Below are 21,986 nucleotides of genomic sequence, written 5' to 3' on the forward strand. Positions count from 1 at the left end.
ACATGGTGTGTGAAAGTGACCAAAGAAGTTTAATGAGTCTCACATCAAAGTTTTGAATGGTAGAGAAGTGTGTAGTAAACAGAGTAACACTGAGGGAAATTCAGTGGCCAGAGATAGCATTTAAAAAAAACCCCAAAACACACTATTTGCTGTTCTGAATAATTTTGCTGATTGTCTTTGTGATGTATCGTGGGAGCTGTAGGTCAAATCAGCACCAATAATGATCATGCAGTATCTAATTGAAATTGCTATATTTAGAAGTTAATATTTGAAAAGGAAGCTAAAGAGAAGTTATTCACCCAACTTGTCGATTGCATTCAGTAGATGTCATTATACAATTGCCATGTGTTAAGGCATACAGAACTAGTTTTTGGGACAATCCCTTTCTCATCTTTTTATATATGTCTAATTAATGTTTCTAAAGGTCTTCAGAGAGAAGTTCTGGCAGTGGAAGGATTATGCTAATTAATTATACTATATTAATTACTAGTTCTTTTCAGAGAAACTGAAAATTTTATTTTAAAGATGTGTGAAGTGTGAATCACAGAAAAAGCTACACATCTGTGTAGAAAAACAGTTTGGATAACACCTTCATACTTTGTAGCTCTTCTCTGCTATAAAAAAAAATCAAGCCAAAGAAGGAAGAATTTGACAGAGGATGTATCATTGCACTGAAATTGATGGAATCTTTGTGATTATTCTTGTTTATGCTGCTGTTACCAGTTTGTGCTTAAAATACTTGATCTCAGGGTAAAGCTTTTTTTCTTCTGTGAGTTTGCAACTGCTGATGAACTTGCTTCAGGACATTCAGAGCTAATACCATTTAAAACCAGTTTTGGTTTCTCTATTCTATAGCTAGTACTAGTTGCTACAAAAGCTTTTAAATAACTGCTAAGTAATGAGGGATTTTCAGGGTACACTGGGACTCCAGGAACATCAGATGTGAGCAGAGATTGAAGGAATAATCAACTACTTTCAGTCGTGTGCACACATACACAAAGTTGTACATTCAGTCAAAGTATGTTGGAAGCAGATAAAATGGGGGAAGGAGATGGTTGAAGAAATAGGTTATGGAGCATTAGACATCTTCATCTTCAGAAGAATGAATTGTATAGCAGTTAAAGCATGACATTGTGTTGCCTGCATTTTGTTGCCAAATTAATCTTTCAGAAAATTTGTGTTAAATGCCAATTGGTTACTGTAGTTCTCTTCTGATTTTCTTCACTTCTGAATTTTTGAGAGTCTGTAAGAAGAAAAGGAAAAAACCCTAGATTAACAGCCTTAGAAATAAAATCTCTGTTGGGCAAGTATAATCTTAAAAGACTGCGCTGCAAATTACTTTTGCTGGTTATACAGAGGAGCTCATTACCATTCTGTTTGATATTGAAGTAATTTGATACTTTTTTATGTGATAAAGGCTTTAATCATTGGCAGAGGACTTCTGTTTCACTTTAAGTCACAAAAATCATTGTAGCAGTAATTGCATCCAGTTATGACTAGTTTCTCACTCAAAATATCAGCTGAAATCCAAATTAATTATTTGTGTGGAAACAGGTGCCTTCTTTTAACCTGAACTGTTACCTAGTGCTGCTATGTGGTCCTAAACTGTTGGATTTGGCCTCTTTCAGTGGCTTCTCTCAGCTCCTTCTGAAGCACTGAGGGATTACCTAATGTGAAAGGCTGAAGAATGAAAAGGGGTTACAATGTTTCTGAGCTTCTCTTTGAAAGTCGGTGGGGTGGGTATTTAGAGGGATAAAGAGATCATAGCTGAATTTCCTTCAGTAGGCTGAATTTTGACTTAAACAAGTTAAATATGAATTTAGGGAGTAAGGCAATGAAAATGGCATTTGAAGGATAAGCTACTTGGTTCATTTTCAGAGGTGTCAATTTCATAGAGAACTACAGCTCTGGGGAGGAGAGCAACAGTTCCTTTAAAAAAATCACTGAGGTAATGTTGTGAGTGATATACTAGAAAGTGAAATGTTTTCTACTTTATGCTTTGAGCTGTCTACAGTCTGTGCCTATTAAGCCTCTCTTCTTTGCTCTTCCTTTTCAGTATTCTCTTTCATGTGCATTTCTAATTAGTTGTTGCTGTTGTTGGATGTACAGAGTATGATCTGCTTTTACCTTAAGGAATAAACATCTTTTATGTTCTATTAGGAATTTGAAGAATTTAACAGGAGGTTGAATGATGTGTCTAAGAGAGTCCGTATTCCATTGCCAGTCTCCAACATCCTTTGGGAGCACTGCATACGCTTGGCCAATAGAACCCTTGTGGAAGGGTAAGTAATTATGAAGGTCTTGCTTTGGGGTAAGTATGTCTATAATGACAATGTTTATTTTATAGAGTTAAAAGTTTTATTGAGTTAAAAGTTCTAATTTTATAGTGTCCTTTTGAGTTCATGTGCTTTTGGGGACCCTAAAAACTATTGGTGCTTAACACACTCCTTAGCAGTTGTTTCACGATCTGGTGCAGCATTAAGCCCAAAGAGGGTGGTCCTGATCCTAGATACTGCTGAAGAATGACTTTGAATGTTTTATTGATGCATTTGAAAATAAAGCACTCCTTCAAAGAAACTTCTATATGAAAACTATCATTTCCCAGCAGACCAAAGAAGGAAGTTGCAGTATAATAGTCAGTACTTCCACGGTGATGCCATTTATCCTTGACAGGAAGAAAGATGGAGTTTCAGCACTGTCAGTTTTCTTAAAGCAGCTATGGAACATGATTTTTCCAAATTCATCAAGAACAGAGAGATGTGTTAGTTGGCTTGCACAAGCACCTTAGTCAGGAACCTACACCTTGCTCGTCCCTTGCTCTTGTGATCGTTGTCCCATTCTTTTTGGATTCAATTTTGTAGCCTGAGTACTGCAGACTTTTCATTCCCTGAATTTATTTTGATGGCTTTGTCCTATGTGATTGGACTACGTATGATTGGGCTCTTACCAGAACTACTTCTGCATCATAGAATGTGTGCTGTCTTCCACTCCCTCTACATGTTTCCATGCTTCTTTCCTGGTTATCTTTAGCCTATTCACTCCCTACTACCCATTTTACTTCTTTCCATCCCACTCTCCTGCTGTCTGTTCTAAATTAGGACCTCAACAAAACACCCTTCTTCTCCAAGTGTTAGCTACCTGTTGAGAATCATCAGCTTCCACTGTTTCCATAAAGGCATCATTTTTTAATCTCCTGCTCATTTTTTCATGCCATCATCCTTTTGCAGTCTCTAGCAGTCTCACAATTTCATGTTCAGGGTAACTAAATCTATGCATGACCTGTCTCTGTCAGGTCTCAGTTCCTATTCATATAATATGTGGCCTATACAGCTAGCTCCTCTTTTTAAAATTTTATTTTCTACTTTCAAATAAAAGAAAGTGAATCAAAGGCCTATCTCTTCTCCTGTCAGTTCCCCTTGCCTTTCAAGTCGATAACACTGTCAATCACTATTAACCTCCTCTACCTCCGCCTTTGTGTTTGTTTTCAACTTGTTTCCTTTTCTTACATCCCATCTCATTCCTCTTTTGTGGCTTCAGTGTTGATGAACCATTTAATCCTTATCTGTGAGGATCATCACTCATATGTCTTGCTTCATGCCACAGTTTAGGTTCATATCTGTGACTTTCCATGAAACTTTGACCTTTACTTTTGCCTAAGCAGGTTGGACTAGGAATACTTTCCTGATATAATTTGTACTGTACCATTTCTGAGAGTGTAAAAAGTACTCATTATCATCTTCTCCCAAATATTTGCCTGTAATTTCTTATTCTTGGCCAGTTCTGTTATTTTTATGTATCTTGTAGGTTCTTTTCCCACTGTGAAAAGGGGAGGAAGGTGTTCTGAATAGCTGACTCTCTGAATGTGTAACTTCTTTTATCTCTGCATTCAATGAATGTATGGAGTTAAAAGCCATGAAGGCTTTTTAAGACTCATCCAGTTAACTGAAATTGCTTTCATCAGGCTCTTCACTGAATGAAGAATTACCTCCACTGCAGTCAGCTATGTCTTTAAATTAGTCCTTCCCTGTCTCCTAGTTCTGTGTTCTCTCCTGTTTCCCTGCTGGCTTCTTAAGCCAACTGAAAATCATCTGCTAGTCTTCTATGAAGCTCCAGAGGACTTTTGCCTTGGCCCTCTTTCTTTTTGCCTCTGTTACTTTTGCATTCTGCATTCTGTGTGACATTTCTTCATATTCTTAACCTGACCTTGCTGTGCATCCAGCTTCCAGCTACATGTTTCTGCTGCCTCTTTTGCATCAAACCTAATCATCTAGGGAGTGTATAATAATTAGGATCAACTTTGTGAAACAGTGAAAAACTGAGCTTATTTTGGATTTGGTACATGGGAAGAGTGAGACACGGTTCTCACTTGTGGGAGCAGCTGGTGGATGAGCTGGTTTAAGTCTCTCAAGTCACTGTGCCCCTGACCCTGTACACAGTTGAAATTGGTGTTCTTAAGGGCATTGCAGTGTCAGTTCCTTTGATCTTGGCAAATGCAGTTCCTTATCCATTTGAAGAGCTGAAAAGATTGTTTTCCTTGTTTGTTGCCTATCACTCCACTGTGATCATTGCTAGTGTTACCCTGCCCTTAAACTCATCTACTCTCTCCTCTAACCTGTCACTAGTTTCCTGTCAACCTGTTCTCATTAAATCCTCTACTTCTCACAGAGATGAGCCAGTGCTGCCACCCTTCATCCTCTGGCTGCTGTGGCTTTTTTTGAACAAGTAGCTTTGTGTCTTTGCTGCTCCCACTTGGTTCAGCAAGCTCCTGGTGACCTTTCCTAAAGCTGCTCTGGTACCTTTCAGACTCCAGTGGTTGTGATCACTTGAAACCACTGTCCAGTGTGCTAATTAGCATTGGTTTAATTTACTCTAACTTATAGTAAATTGTTCAATGTGAGATTTTTTGTGGCTTTTGGGAGAGGAGGGTGTGTTTTTTCTAAGTATCACTAGGTACAGTGGGGTTCTGTTCAATAACTGGGCTAAAATGTGTTGTACTAATGCAAATAAAACTCTGCAGCAGACATCCTAAGAGAAGCTCTTGTCTGCTTTTGACTTAAAACCATTTAACTTTGCTCCTCCTCAAGGTTCAAAATACTAAGTTAATTAATTACTAATTTTTTTGAGGAGCAAAATTAATTTTTATTTCCTTCTAAGTTCTGCTTTTCACTGTTTCTCTTTTTAGTTATGCCAATGTAAAGAAGTGCAGTAATGAAGGACGTGCCTTGATGCAGCTGGATTTTCAACAATTCTTAATGAAACTAGAAAAGTTAACAGACATTAGGCCTATTCCAGATAAAGAATTTGTGGAAACCTACATTAAAGCATACTACCTGACAGAAAATGACATGGAATCCTGGATAAAAGAACATAGGGTAAGGGTTAAATTTGCGTTCTTTCCCTCTCTATTGAGAAAATTCACCCTGATGATAAAAACATCCTAACAACTAGAAATAATCAATTCTTTTATGTGTTAAAAATGAATATAGGCATATATGAAAATATGAACATTTTCATTTATTATAATGTAACTTACAGAAAGTTTCATTATAATAAATATTATTATAATAATGTTAATTATAATGGAAGCAGTATAAATATAAGTGTATGTGTGCATGGATATGTTCAACTTTATGATATGAATGATATGATATAATGCTTAATCAGAATTTCTTGCTGAGATAAGTCAATATTTGTGTTTTGAAAATATTCAGATGCTTTCACTCTAGCATAGACTAACAATTATGACAGATCTTTGTAAGTAATAGTCACATGCTCTTGGGAATACCCATCTTTGAAGTAAAAAGTCTTTTAAAGTGAAGCACTTGAAATCTGTATTTTGGGATTAAGTCCCACTAGAAATGGAGGAGAGAAATATGTGTGTGAATGAATTTTCCTTGTATTGCCTGAAGCCCCAAGAGAGATTGTGAGTTATGGGGTTTGATGACCTACAGGGAAAAATTCTTTTTTAAAACACATTGGTGGAAGCTATGTTTTGGATGGTGTTAAGACATAAAGATATTACTGGCAAATACGATATTTTCACAGGTGTTTTCTTCACATTTTTGACATTTTTTCATCCTTTATCATATACTGAAATCAAAATTGTTTGGAGACTCTGCAGACAGAAGCATTTAGAAGCTTATTGGAAATGGGAAGTCAAAATAAAAAAGATCACCAACATTTATCGAAGTTTGTAAAAAAAAAAAAAAAGGTTTTGTGTTGAAGGCTTAATGATTTGCATATGTTTTCCCACCAAGCCTCCCAAAGAATGGAAAACACATTAAAAATTGATTTATGTACATGTTCACAGACTTACTTTATGTGAACTCTGTCCAGTACTTTTAAAGTCATAAGCATTTTCCATTATAAGCCACCATGTAGCAAAATACAGTTTTGTCCTCTGCCTCAACTATGAAAACTATCCAGACATGACTGCACTACAGCTTTAAATCTTCCCTGTGTACTGATGCTTCTATCAGTTGTGAAATCCACACTGAGTATGTCTGTGTATTTTAAAATTTTCCGTCTTTGTCTGGTGTTTTATTCTGCCCTAACTTGATCTGGTTTTGTTTGCCAGGAATATTCCACTAAGCAGCTGACCAATCTGGTGAATATTTGTCTGGGCACCTACATCAACAAAAAGGCAAGACAGAAGCTGTTAGCTACCATTGATGACACAGACAGGCCTAAGAGATAACTGGAGAAAGCTGCTTTCTTTCTGACATGTGAAGCATGCAGACATTTCTCTCATGGACTAATGACAACGTTAGAAATGTTGTGCATGACCTTTCCTAGCAACATTGGAGACACTCTGAAGTGAAATTGGTCTAAAATATTACTTTTCTAATCTGTAGAATTATTTTCTGTTGTTTTTCTTTTTTTTTCTTTTTTTTTCTTTTTGATTACTTGCCCTTAGTGAAGGGCCACTGTGTATCATTGATGAGCTATATGTTTTACAAAAGTGTATACTGTAAGTAAAATAAAAATCAGAAACACAATGGTTTAATATATCATTGATGCTCTTTTTAAATAAAAGGGCGACTTGAAAATATGATTTCTTTCCTCCCTGCTTTCACCTCCAGAAATTGTGCTGTATTATAGTCCAGTGTAAAGTTAAAGGATATGTATAATAATTTGATCTATGTATCCTGCATGTGGATTAAGAGTGCAGACCAACTAAGTACTCTCATGTTGGAGCCCATCATCTTCATATGTATTTAAAAATGTCTGTTTATTTCAGAATTAATTTAGTCATATCAAAATGATTGACTTCAGATTAATAGAAGATAATAAACATTGTATGCTAATATGATTTGTTTGTGAGACTTTGTTTTTCCAATTCAACAATGCAAAATGCCAGCAATAATGCCAGGGAATCAGAGGAATGTTTTTCTGACCGAAGTTTTGGATTGATATGAAGATAGTCTTCCTGTTTCCTGCTTTGCTGTAGCATCCTGAGTGATCTTGAACAAAGTAAAATGGCTTAACTGCATATATGCCCTGGAAATCAATTTGTCAGAGCATCACTGACTTCACTGAAATTTTCTGTTTTACCTTTGGTTTTCAGTATGTAAAGTTTCAGGAATTTTATTTTTTATTACACAGATGACTTCTGGAGTGCTCTCTGACCATTTTAAAGGAAACTTTGAGCTAATAGTTAAAGTTAATTACAAGGGCTGCAATACACTGGTGTGTGCAGCATGCTGAATTCTCAGTTTGGGATTCATACTTGCCATTGTTCATTAATTCAGACACGAGGGAACCAGGAGTTAGTGAATATCAGCAGTACTGCAGTGACAGAAAGTTGCCTCATGGAGTCATCATGATTGATCTTTTCTGTGGCCTGATTTCCTCTTCAGAAGTGTACTGAGCATCATTGTGTGAGTTTAGAGAAAGCCTGTATACAATTTTAGAATAATAATAGAGTTTACATTTTAAACATTGACCGTGTGGTATTTAGCTTCCTTGTCCTTATTTCAAAGGAAATAAGATTTAAAACAAAATTTACACTGTTCTTTATTGACCATGCTGTCTTGCCTAGTTCTGTTTAAATCTTGCTTAGAGGTTTGTCACCATATATGTTGAAGCTGAATCACTTTAATCGTAATTAAAAAGGTGGGACAGATTAAAGTGTGCACTTCTGCGTCAGCCTGTCTGCCCTGGAGTCAAATCCTGAGCGAGAGCTCTTGGAAGAAACAGAAACATATTGGAGACTATTACTGTAAAATATCTTTCCATTTTCTTCCCTTGGATGAAATAAGAAATTCAAATATCTTTACCAGAGATTTGGTGAGCTGAACACATTTAATTTCTCCTGAGCTGCTTAGGTCACTGTAATTTTAGTGCTTACCAAAAGGTAGAAGTATTATCATTGGAATGCAGGGTCAAGGTGAGCAATTGCATAAGCCACAATCAGGAGTGATTCTTTGTAGTATATCTATAGTTTGACTTGTTATTTTTAAGTAAGCTCCCAAACAAATCCTTGCTGCCCAGGATTGATGCCAAGCAAGAAGCTACATAGCTAAATGGCCTACATACACTCTTAGATACATGTTTTTAGGTTGCCCTGTGTGAAATCAGGTGTTGGACTCATTGATCCTTGTGGATCTGTTCTAACTCAGAATATTCTATATATTGCTTGGTTCTGACTGACTAATGAAGCTAAGTTTTCACTGAGTGCTGAATTGTTATCTCACTAAGGATGTGTTTGGTAGTTGCCATCCTCTGATAAGAGAGTTTTTTATAAAATTGATTTTTGAGCATCTCTGTGCACCTTTGTTCTCCTCTGCAATAAGCCTCATACTGCTTTTTCTGCAGTAGAGAATATAGCAAATATCCTTTATGTTTTAGAGGAGTATTTTGCAAAATTTTGATAATAGAAGAAAATTGGCTTCAGTCTCCAAGACGACTAACCAGCAATGCAGAAGTGGGCATCTGCAATCCTTCTTTAGCCTGATGAAAACTAAATCCTGGTGTCCAGGTCCTCTGATATTTGTCACACTCACCTGGAACACAGATGAGCAGTTTTCAAGTCTCTGGTTAGGCAAAGTCTGCACCTGCACTACACTGACAGCACACAACTGGCTTTCCTACTGTCAGCTTCTCTCAGCTATATCTCATGGTGACACTGTCCTTCCAAAAAGCAAGGAACTGGGATGAAAATAGCAGGAAGCCAGCTGACTGCTTGTGTTGCCCTGATGTACGATTGAGGGCCTTGCTTTGGTATAGGTTTAATTATTCAAAGCATATGGAAAAGACCTTCTTGGATCAGCTGGTGGGACAGCACACAGAGCAGCCCCTGGAGGTGTGAATTCTACTGCTCATCAGGGTGGCACGTGGATGTGCCACGATTTCAGGCAAGTAGCTACATTTTCAGGTAATTGACTGCTCCATATTCCATTTCTCTCACATGCCTAAGGATCTTCCCATGTGTACAATAAAAACTTGGCTTGCTTCTGATCTTCAGTGGGAAAAACCACGCTCTGTCCAGATCTACTTAGCAAGCCCTGGATGTGGTGTGTAGATTAGAGCTTGTGTTCACTGAAAGAACAGCCTCCCTTCTTTGCCCTTATCCCCTTAGGGGACAAAAGAGGATGAGTGATCAATGGCTGCCTCAAAGCTTCTGTGAAAGTTTTGCACTCCCTCTGAATTTCTTTCAGATGTGAATGATAAAGGTATGTTTTGTGATAGATACCAAATGCAAAGCTGTGGACGTGAGTTGTGCTTGCTATTGTGTCACTGAATGCACAAAACTGTAAGGATCCCCTCTTCTTGCTGTGAAAGTGATCTATTTGGGGTCTTTTTCTGTTTAAGGCCTGCTATATTGTAAATTACACAAATGGAGATAGTCCAAAAAATGCTGATTTATTGTATTTTTGATGGTATCTTTCTTATTTTTAACCACTGTTTGAAACAGCATAGCATAAAGGCTAAACATTGCACTGACAGTGGGATTATGGTGCACATATGGAAATAATGCAATTCACAAGCAGCAAGGTTTCTGTGCTTGATGGCTATTTAAGGATATTTGTGAGTGTTGTTTTTGCACTGCCAGAGCTGGTTTTCATCACAGCAGAGAGTTGGTTTTTAAGGATCTCCTGTTCATCCATGAGATCATGAAGTGTTATGTGGAACAGCATCTTTAGCTAATACTCAGGGCTTCACAAGCACGTGCTTTGGTTTTTTTAAAATAGGCATAAATCAATAGCATGCCATATGATAAGACACGTCTGAGAAAAAAATGATGACATTAGTAACCTTAGGTTTTGTGTTGTGGATCCAGTGCTTAATTTTGTGGAGTATTCTGTCCAGTCCCAGAGACTTTGTATGTATAAGCTAAATGGAAAATGGTTGTATGTGAACTAAACTTGAGTCTGCTTGGCTCTTCTTCTCTACAGTATACCTCAGCTGTGCTGGCTTGGTCTGGAGCTCTGGATACACGTGTGAAAAGAAAATCTACTTTTATAGCAGAGATGTACAGATCTGTGTTACAGAGATGTATAGATTTGTGGATTATCTTGCACAGATTTCAGTATTGTCAGATTTAAAGTTGTCAAGTATCTGTCTAAATGTGTTGATCTTTGAAAAACAAAATATCCAAGCGAGCTGAGGATCTAGGGGAAGAGATACAGGGAGGTACCTCTTGTCACTAAGAGCAAAATGAATGATCAGATGTGCAAAACGACTGCAGGTTTTTCTGAAGATCTTTCTTACAAATAAATCCAGAGTTTGTACCTGTATATATTTCCTGCCCTATATCACTAGTAATTTTATTCATACATAGAAAGTAATCCCATTCATTGTATTTCAATAAACAATAAAAAAGAAATGTCACTTCAGCCTTAAAATAAAGAGGATCCTTGTATAGGAAAATTATCCTGGGGCTGCTATCTGAGAGCTGCAGGGATGGCATTTGGAATATGCACCACGAATATGTGATGTGTTCCTTGAAATTCATCGTTATATTACTATGGAAATACATACACACAGAGAGCTTTGTGTGCAATGTAAGGGGCTACAAGAGAAGAATGGTAAAATTGAACAAAAAGCCACATTCCCCTGGTTTCTCTGTTATCCTTGTCACTGGCACTGCAGCCTGGGTAAGTAGTGTGGAGGTGTTTGCTCGTGGGAGTAACGAGTGTCCATTGAGGACAAGGTCACGCTCTGAGCTCGGGGCACACCCGAGTTACTGCTCTGCTCCCTCTGCCACTGCCTGTGTGTGCTGCTCATGTGTGGTCTGCAGGAAGCACCACACCTGAGCCTGCTAGAGAGGAGCTCCAGCACAGCCCAGAACATTGAAAGCTGCAGGGTGGACACTTGGTGGAGCATGTTGCTCTTGCCCTTAAGGGAATGCTCATGGATAGTCAAGCTTGCTGTCCTGGCTGCTGGGGAACATACCTGTTTTGGATGTACAGCACTCCTGGGTCAGGGCATGGGTGGATCAAGCTGAAATGCAGGGGAAGGACACCCTGGTGAAAATGTAGCATGCTCTGGGAGAGCTTGCTGTCCTCTTCAGACCTTGGACCTCAAGAAATGCAGGAATTCAAATGCCTGATGCAGTTTTTAGCACAGTACTAAGCATCTGTGAGTTTTCAGGACCATTTATTTCCAGAAGTGGAGGAAAATGTCATTTATGTAAATGAGTTTGACCTGGGGGTAATTCCTGGCCCTGAGCTGCTAGTTCAGCTGTCTCCTCCAGCACAGTTAGAATATTTAAGCAGCCAAATGTTCCAACAGGCTGAGTGGTCATGGGTGGTTTATAATGTGCTACATTTCACTACAGAAAATATTTGCCATGAATAGTAATGGTGTGTCATGGCTGTAATGCCATTAGCCCTTCCTTCCCCCCTTGCAGATGCATCCCAGTGCTGTGCTGGTGTCTCTGCTGTTCAAAAATGCCTTTCCTTCTCAGACCTTTATGCTGAGTTCTGTTTATTTTTAGTGAGGTGTTTACTTCTGCCTTCAATTGATCAAAATGTCTGCAGTGAGATGCAGGGCTCTGGGTGATGCACAAGTTCTTTTGCCTTGTGTGCCAGGAGAGCTCTTGGCGTTTGTGGCTCTCCTGGCTGGGAGAGAGGCTGCCCCAGTGGGAACACCTTGGAACTACTGCATACCACAGCAGCCAGGTCACAGAGTCATCCTGAGCTTTGATTTGGTTTCTGCTCTGTCTCAGTGCCAGGTGTTGAGAAGTTTGTTGTATTTTCCTGTTCTTAACTCCCCTAGGTATAAAAGAAATGGCATTATCTATAACACCTTGTGAGGTGCTGTTAGGCCATAGGCACAAGCTGTACTTTCAGCCAGCTTTGGTGACTTAGCCCTGGGGAAGCTGAAACATGAACTGTTTCTTTTCACAGGGTAACAACAGGCAAAGAGCCAATGTGGATCACATTTTTATTTTCCTTGAAGCTCAAGTTATATTTCTTAAGGTACTGAGTTAAGACCTAAATACTAGAATTAATGTGGAAAAAAGCTAGACCAGGAGGTTCAAGGAGAGTGTAGATGAGATTTAAAATCTTGCTAGCTCACAAGAAAATTAGGACATAAAATTCTTGGCCATTTATTTTTTTTTTTACAAATAATTTTTTGATAAAGCTTATATCTGAAACCCTTGCAAATGAATTAATCAGGTAAAGAGATTGGGGAAATTTTTTTCTATGCCTATCCATGCTTTTTAAGATATATGTCTTCAATAATGTGAAATGATGGGATAATATCTCTAGAGACTTTTTTTGAGGTAGTAAATTGATTAGCTTTGGTTGCCTGGGTGAGTGTGCAGACTCTAAGCTGGTTGGCTCTGTTGAAGATTCTGTATTATTAGTTCCCATGAACTTGGGTGCTCTTATCTCATGTCTTTAGGTTGACAGTCATTTCTGTATTAAATTTCAGTTTTCTGCACTTGAAAGAAGGGAACTGTATGAATAATTAAAACACATTCATTCATTAACCTCTAATGAATGGTCAGTGAAGCTGGAAATTGGACAGAGTGACATGCATGTGGGATGTTTTGAACTGTGCTCTTTGAATGAGAAGAAAAAATCTTGAAGTAGATAAAAATTTTTCTGGGGATCAGTATGTGCCTGTATCACAACCTAGAAAATAGAAGTGTAATATTCTCTGGGGTTATCTGGTACTTCGTGATGAACCTTTCTGCTCTCACTCTTTCATGAGGTCAGTGAAGGATTTTCAGACTGGGCTCTTCTACTCTGTACTCTCAAATGTTTTCCTGAAAATGGGATAGTGTTCATATTTGCTGTTTTATAAACATTGATTTCTTAGGAAAAGAAAATTACAAAAAATGTAGAACACTGGACTTCTTTAAATGTTTTATTAATATGTTTACCTTGCTTTACTTATACAGTGTGGAGTTGAATAGAGATTAAACCATTAGCTTCTTTTTGCACATAATTGACAGGTTAATTTATGTTTTTTTTTTCTTTTGCATTCTACCGTGCACTGCAAGACCAAAAAAGAGCACAGTAAAGGTCAGTGGCAATCTGGGGGGGCTCTTTCCATGGGCATCACTTCCAGCTTACATGAGTCTTGCCAACAGCACTCAGGAGCTCCAGTCATGAACACCATCATCACTCTGCTGGGGTTTCAGTTAAAACATGGAATTAATGATTTCTGTTGCCTCAGGGGGGCTGGAATCTAAGAATGACATAGGTTTCAGCCAAGTCTGACTATCTCTGTTGGCTTGTGGATGCCCACAGCACAGAATGCCCCTCATCCCTCCTCCCAAAGGGCTGCCACCCCTTGTCACCCAGCGGAGATGCCTTCCTCTCCTCTCCCCAGGGGTTAACCCCTGGAGCACCTTCCTTTGTGATAGCCTGATTAGCACTGGTGCCAGCGAGGCTGGAGACAGCAGCCCTTGGAGTGGAAAGCAGAATCCAGCCCTGAAATTGTTGAGGTGTTGAGCCACGCCTTCATGGGACGCCTGTGACCTGCATTGTGCCCATCCTGGCCATGTGGATCCTCCAAGAAGAGGGCTGGAAGTGGCAGGGCAGCCAGCTAAAGAAAGGTTGTGAGAAACTGGGCAAAAACCCAAGCTGGATGACAAGGATCCAGGGGCTGGTGACCAGAGGACACCTGACAGCCAAGAGAAGATAATCTGGTTGGCTGTACTGCCTTCCACATGCTGTCGAAGCAGGGGAGCAGCCTGGGCCACCAGACAGAGGGCTGCCTCTCTCTCATGGGGTCACAAGCTCTCTGTCACAGTGCACAGGGAGGGCATTCTTCCTAAGGAAACCACCAGCCAGTCTCTGCTCCCTGCCCTTTGTGTTAGTGGAGTTTGAATTAGAGCATCACTCTGAAACACCAGCCTTTGTTTGGTAGGGACAAATGAGGAGATGCAAGTACAATCACAGGAGAAAATTAATCTAATCTGATATTGGTTTTAATGGAATGCTCCAAGGAGGAAATAGGGACTTGCCTTTCAGCATGTGCTGGATCATGGGTTCAGGCTACAGAAGCTTTTCCATGCCAGCCCTGGAGCAAGGCTGATGGAAGGTTCTAGGAAGGTCTAGGATGTAGAGTGAGAAGAGTAGCCAGGCTGCAGGCTGAACAGAGTCAACACCTTGCAGAGACCATATTTCCAATATGTTCCTGGAATGAAGAGAGGAGCAAATGGTAAAAATCCTACAACAAAATGGATGACTTTTTATATAGGTTTTGTGGTGATCAGATTCAGGACTAAAGCAATGAGGGACCAGAGAAATGCAAAATGCTCTACTCGTTTGACAGAATCTCCCATTATCTACCCCAATATATGGAGAGGAATGGGAGGACAACTGAGCAAAGTGGCTTCTCTGTCACCTGCCATGGAGAGGGAACAATAACCCTTCTATTTCCTCCCCTCTGGTAAGTCAGCCTAGTATCTAGTTTTTCATGTTCATCTCTAATCATTATTTTGTATTCAAACTGATTGAATGAAAATGAAGGACATGTTGAACAGTTTGTTCTAGAAGGTACAGAAAACATTGTGCTTATGTAAGCAGCCATTCTTCATTGTGCATTAAATACCTGCCTGGGTATCAGTGAAAAGTCATTTGCAGACTTGGTGCACGTGTATTATCCCTTTAGAATAGCTATTTTGTGAAAATTAAGCCAGTCAAAATAATTGGATGTAATGAAGAGGAATATTTGTGAGCACAATATTTGTGCTATGAAAAGGCTGAGTGCACTTTGGAAGAAGAGTTAGAATTTCTTTCTCCCATTGCAGTCTCTAAGAGTAAGATAATCTGAAAAGGAAAGGGACTACTCTGACACACTGCTTTTATTTTTGCTTCTCACAATAGCTCACAGACAAAAGACAGACCAGTTTTTTGATGCATTGTGTCAGATCATTCTCTTTTCTGACTCAGCCATCCTCCCCCAACTTTCATTTTACACAAATGTCAATTTGGTTGTACATGTATGCATCCCACCATCTTCCTAAAGGTGGCCTCGAGGTTTACCTGAAGCACCATGGCCTGTATTTTCCCTGAGAAATTTAAAGGTCCCAAACAGCTTCATGTGCACAGGAGGAGAGGTGGGATCAATCCCTGGTGTTGCCCTTGTAGCCAGCAGCCATCACTGCCAGTGTCCCCTCGTGGTTCAATCATGCGCACTCACCTGGAAAAGCTGAGGAAGAAACCTGAGCAAGGAATAATGTGTCTGAAAATTGGATGTTTTTAGAACATTGGGGTATTTAGTCCAATATAGAAATGCACAATGTCAGCTAGAAGCTGCATAATTCTGTCAGCCAGCTTGGAAGATCATTTCCCATTCCTAAGGGATAGGGTGACCCACAAATGAGGAGGGGACCAGAGGAAATGGCGAGGGTTCCTGTTTCCTGCAATCTTGCAAACAAGGTCATTGGGTTTTCTTCTCACAGCTTTCCTGTGAAGTTAACCATCTGCTGTGCTACCATACAGCCTCAGTGTCACTGAGCTGTTTTAGCCTAGAAAGGAATGACTGAAGCTTTCACAGTTTCTCAAAGGTAGGAAGGAATAAATTGCAAAATACGGAGGACGCTGTCATGACCGAGATAAAGGGAAGAGGGCTGAAACAATGGAAGCCCAGAATTGTTTCTCCATAATACCAGTGGGTCATAGAAGGAACAGGAAGGTGGCAGAGCCTGGCTTCAGTCACTAAAAAGGCAGTGAGGAAAAAACTGTCATTGCAAGGAAGGATTGGCAAGAAACATCCTGAAACAAAATGTTGAAATACAGCCTTCTGTAAAAATATGCTTTGAAATAGTAAATCAAACACTGAATTCCAATTAGATACAAAAAAGCTCTGAAATAAGCTTTTGAGATGAAATCCACCAGTAAAGTGAGAAGGAAATGGTTTCTTCCATAGAAAGTCAAATGTACTTTTTATTCCAGAGAGACATGTATGTGCTCAGGGCATTGCTCTATGTGAACTTTGTCAGAAATACATTTTTCTCCATTTGCAAATTGAGTCAGTGAAGTACCAATTACCCTTAGGTCAATAATTTTAAATACACTATCAGTTTTCTTTCTTTTTTTCCTTGCTTTTTCTTTCTTAGTCTTATGTAAAGATCTGTGGGGATTGTTGGGTCCTTAGCCTATAAAAGTATCTTTTTTTTAATGCACCAATATCAGGGCTCAGATTACCATTATCCTTGGTGCTAGAGCTGTTGAAGACATTTCTATACCTTTAGTGTTGGTCTTCATCCTCTACTTCCCTGGGTAGGGTGTTGTGTGAAGGGCAGGAATTAGTTCCAGCCCTTTTCTTGGTTAAGAATGTGAGTCAATTTTGGGTTTTTTGGGTGACACAGAAGGAGTAAGAGTTCATCATCTATAAAAACAAATTCCTGGTTTTGCTTCTTTAGTTTTATTATTTATTTTATCATGTTAAAGTCACTTCCATATTTTAGGTTTTATATTTCACTTTTACTTTCAGATTTTTAAAAATTTTAATTGACGGCTCAGAAGAATAGAATGTGTTGTCTTTTATAATTTGCCAAGAGAGCCTCTGCTGTGAGGTTCTTAAGCAGATTTGGAAGATTTGGCCATGGCCAAGTTTGCCCTGGGAGGGGCTTAGTGAGGTTGACTTAACTGTTCTGCCTTTGTTAAGCCCTGCTTTAGCAGTGCTTTCAGTAGTGCTGATAGACGAATTGCTGAGTATTGTGGGAAATGACACAATCCTTTGATTAGGCAGGAGCTCTATTTATTACCTTTAGGAGACCAATCCACTGGGTTTCTAACCACTCAACTCAGTTGTGTGCATGTCCAACACCACGAGGAGCTTCTCTGTGCAGGTCCTGAGCACAGCCAAGCACACACTCTCTGACCAAAGGGCTGCCCTGGAATGGATCCTTCTGCTTGTGAAAGAAGAATGATGCCCACCTCATTTTACTCATTTTCTTATCAGCTATTTTAAAAGCCCAGGTGTTTGATCTTAAAAATTGACAACACCAAAATCTGGAAAAACACTACAACCCCAAGACTCTTCCAAAATAGATAAAATCCATACATTAATTCTGAAATTTTACCTGCATTCAATTTAGTAAAACAAATCTCATTCATGGAACAATATAATAGGAATTAAAACATATTATGTCTAGAAAGGTGGGGCTAAAATGATTAAATTGACTATACCAAGCGGAGTTGGGGGTCCCAAGCTTCTGGAAGGTGCTGGACTTAGAATGCACAAGATTTCTAATATATACATGTGTGAATGGGGGCTTTGGTAACCCTGTTACCAAACAAATCAAAATTACTCCCTGTTACATAAACTACATTTTAACCTTCACTGACTCTTCCACGGTGAAAGAGAGCTGGCTCTGACCTTGCACACACATTTCCTGAAACTATCAGCAAAACTGCTGGGTGATCAAGAATGTGTTGTTGTTTCTAAGTGAATTTATGTTAGCAGAAACAACATATGAAATGGATCTGCCATTTGATTTAGGAACTTGCAAGGTTGTTTCTCAGAAATGTATCTTAGGACTGCTAGGGTCTTTTTACGTGGCATAGGAAGGGGTTCTACTTGCAATATTGAATTACAGCTTGTTTAATTCCAGACTTACATTAGGAGCTGAAGCATGTTGTCTCAGTCAAAAATTGTTGAAACTGTTCTGAATAAAACTAGTCCATCAATACTTAGAAATAAGCAGTGCTTAAAAAAATCCCAAATCACTCCATTTATGCATATTCTTTGCTTCCTGTTTACAGTTTAAACCCCGAAGTTTTGTGTTAGAATTTTTGCATTTTTATTAATATTAATTCTTATTACAGTTCCCAGTTGCTTGGTAACTGGTGACAGGCTTATGCTCGTCATTTTCATGAAGGATGTAGGAGAATATATAATAAAGCATGAGTCAATTGGACTGCCGTCTACTTAAAATGTGCTATCCAGGGCAATTCTTCAAACTGCTCAAAAGATTATTTCTCTGTTGTCTTGATCCTATTCCCTTTTCTGCATTCTACTTGCATGCTCCTGCTCCTCTTATCTTTCTCCTTTTCTCTCCACTTTGTTAACCAGGAGTAAAACTGGTTAAAGTTTTACTTTAAGAAAGGCCGATGGCACTCAGGTCCTGTGTGGGGTGTGAGTAACTCAGCTCTGACTTTGATTGCAGTGTGACAAAAGTTCACTTGCCCAGTGGCTGCCAACAATCACCTTTGGCTTTTTCAGACAGGTTTGCTATGCAGTGCAAATGAGTCATTCTCTGCAACATTGTGGCGTTTGAGAGTTTGAGACAACACAAAACAGATCCAATAACAATCTAATAACAGATTACTATTCATAAGACATGCTGTGTAATTTTTCTGTTTGGGAGATCAGCTGGGGAAGCAACTCAGTGGCCAGGATGGAAATATTTAGGATAATTTTACTCTTATACTCAAATTCCTTTTATAAGTAAAAAGGAGAACAAATGTATACAAAAAAATAAATGAAAAGTTTTTAGAGTCTAACCATAATAGCATGATTAGTCTAGTTGCAATATTATAATATTTGTATTCTATATACCTAATTCAAATCAATATTGGAGATCCTTGATAATAAAGTTGAAATGTGATAAAATGAAATTTCTTTCTTAGTATATCTCTTATGTCCACCCTTGCAATGCTCCTCCAGTTGCTCCTCCAGGCTGTGAGTTTCAGTGTGTGTACCTGTGGGTGGGTTATGAAGAGCTGTCAGTATCCTGCAGCATTCACCAGGGAAGAGAAAGGTGTGCTGTGTCCCTCCTCTTTGCCAGGACAAACACAGTGGTAATTTTTCATACACCTTTCTCTTGTGTTCCACTTGGGTTTATTTTGTTTGCTTTTTGTAGCAGTTTGTTTCAATGCTATTCACTGCTTTCCATTTACTTGTTTTTTCTATTATTTTTCTTACTGTTAGAACTATTTTTCCAGAGCAATGCAAATTGCACTCCTGTAGGGACTGCTGACTTTAACAGCATGATTTGTTTTATAATCTGTGACCTCCAGTATGATCCTGAACCTACCATCCTCCACGCCAATTCCATTCAAGGCAGTTCAGAGACACTTTGGTCCACACGATATAGGTATTTATTAAATTATAAACTGTAAGTCCACCAAAATAAGCTTAAGCAACAAGTACCAGGCATTGGACTAGTGTCATAGTTAAACAGCTAAATTCAGGCCTGTCCAAGTCAGGGCATCAGGTTATGCAATTTTAGGCTAATATAGAGCCTGTAAGTCATAATGGCAAAAGTCTCATTTACTGCCCTGTATTATTTGGATTCTTGTTTAGTCTTAGCACAATACCTTGACTTTGTTAGAATCAACGTTGGAAGGCTTAGACAGAGCCAACTGTGGCTTTCAGGCAGGCCATAATAAATAGGCTGACTGGTTTTTAATGACGTTTGAGGGGCTTTTTAATTGTGCATGATATATTGTGCAGCACAATTAGTAGTCAGATGGATAAGAATGGCATGCTCTGGAATCTTGTGCAACATCCTCATACTCGCAAAACAGACACAGCAAGCATTCTCTTTTACCAGAGAAAAACAATTAGCTTTTTATACTTTGGCCCTTCTTCTCATAACAACAGCAAGTTTTAATAGGAAATGAAATTTAAGGGTAAATTTGCATGTGCCTAATGGATTGCATCGTTCTGTGGGCTACTGTTGCATCTCCTCCAAAGGTAGTTATTTATGTGTCCAAGCTGAACAGTAGCTATTGAAACAGGCTCAGTCCCTTGAGCACATAATACCATTAATTCTGCATTTTAGATAATCACTGCTGGGGTTAATCCAAAATGGAGTCAATGGACATCAAATCTTGACTCCTCAAAGTCTTTGCCTTTGCCTGTGGCAGTCAGGCTCTGTGCACTGTCTGGGTAAAACAGAGAGTTCATATGAAGGAAGAGCAATGCACCCAGAGCAAGCTCTTGTGAGCGCTGCTACTGTCTATAGCTGATTCCTGTTTTCCTCTCTGCAATCCCAGTTGCTGCTGGTGAAGCACTTAGATTGATTCATTTCCTTCAGTACAGGGATGCTTACTCTTCTGGGTCCGTTTCCCTGGCAAGTTGTTTGGGTGTTTCGTGTGTTTACTGAGTGTAAGCAAGTTGGGAGCAGACAGACCAAAAGATGTTTCATGTTTCTGCTAGAACCCTTGTTGGGTTTCAAACTGGAACCTCCTGTGAAGCCCCAGAGAGAGAAACTCACCCTGGGAGCTCAGGCATGGCAAAGGCATCAAGCAAAACAACCAAACCACAAAGCAGCAGATTTGTGGGAAAAAGCCTCCCCTGAGACCTTCCTTATGTAAAAGTCAATATATTGCTTATTTCTCAAATAGAAAAATAGTTCCTTTTAAGACAAAAATTCAGAAGTATAAATTAGTTCCAAATTGCTTTTTGATGCTTTGTGCACAAATGGTTCAAGTACATGCATTTTTATAAAATTCAAATGTTTCATATCATACTATTTTCCTCATTATAGGAGTATATTCTGTCTCTGTTTCCAATTTATGTAAAGAAGGAGTAGCTCTGATGGCCACTGGCAGAAAAGCAGCTTTTGCTATTCATTTGCACTTAGCCATGAAGTTCTGCAGTGTGTGTTTCCAAATCTGACTTTGTGCTGAAAGAGATGGGATCATTCAAGCAAGTGAATGTTTCTTTAGATGCTTTGCTGAATCAGAGTATGGTTTGAATGAGGAAATGCTATATAATGGTTGAGCTTCAGAACACTTTGTTGCAAAACACGCAGGCAATATAAACCACTGCTCTATCAAACACAGGTAACCAGGGACCAGGGCTGAATCAGGAGGCAAAACTGAGTGAGGGCAGTGGCAGCAGCCCAGGTCTTCGGCACTGCTGGGCAGAGCAGCTTCCCTAGTCCTCTACCATGAGTCTTATCTGTATAATGCATACAGGATGAGCCTTAGACCCCCATAGGGCTAAGCCAGGCAGGAGTAACACATCCTGGAAGAGAGCTGGCCTTAGATGGTAAGTTCTAGGGCCAGTCTTTGCTGTCCTTTTTCTTATTGCTGTGCTCCTCTACTGGTTGTTATGTACCCAATCCAAATTTTTCCATTTATGAAAGACAAAAGCAGAGTGTACTGCATGAAAGGACTCAAATATCAACATGCACTGTATACAAAAGCCTACAGTGATTTATCAGAGAAAACCCTGCAGAACAGAGAGCAGCTCCTTGTTCAGGTGAGAGCAGGTGCCTTCAACCTGCTTCAGCCCAAGGACTTAGAGGTGCTGCCGCCAGCCACTGCTGTCAAGCAAGATTTCAGATGCAGTTGTAGCAGGTAACGTAAGGGAAAGGCCTGGCTGAAGTAATTGTGGGCAAAAATTGGGTGTAGATAGATCCTGTGAAACACAGTGACAGCACCATGAAGTAGCACAAGAGTCCTCCAATAGTAGCTCCTATTGGAATGTTTACTATGGGGGATGGACTTACAGGCTGCATTTTGATAACAATTTTCTAAGGTAACTTCTCAGATATAGAAATGTGACACTTCAATTTTGCCAGGAGTCAGAGAGATAATTTCTGCAAAACATGGCCA

General features: G+C 39.3%; 1 protein-coding gene across 1 annotated transcript in view; it reads left to right on the forward strand.

The window, feature by feature from the left end:
* Positions 1-7,312, forward strand: part of VPS50 (VPS50 subunit of EARP/GARPII complex) — an 85,126-nt gene extending 77,814 nt beyond the window's left edge. The window contains exons 26-28 of the mRNA XM_005480249.4: positions 2,161-2,282; positions 5,183-5,372; positions 6,578-7,312. Coding sequence (XP_005480306.1) covers positions 2,161-2,282; positions 5,183-5,372; positions 6,578-6,697 — 432 coding nt within the window. The 3' untranslated portion in view covers positions 6,698-7,312. The remainder of the gene's footprint in view (positions 1-2,160; positions 2,283-5,182; positions 5,373-6,577) is intronic.
* The last annotated feature ends 14,674 nt before the right edge of the window (positions 7,313-21,986 follow it).

The sequence above is a fragment of the Zonotrichia albicollis genome, chromosome 1, assembly GCF_047830755.1.
Source record: "Zonotrichia albicollis isolate bZonAlb1 chromosome 1, bZonAlb1.hap1, whole genome shotgun sequence".
In the NCBI taxonomy this organism is placed as follows: domain Eukaryota; kingdom Metazoa; phylum Chordata; class Aves; order Passeriformes; family Passerellidae; genus Zonotrichia; species Zonotrichia albicollis.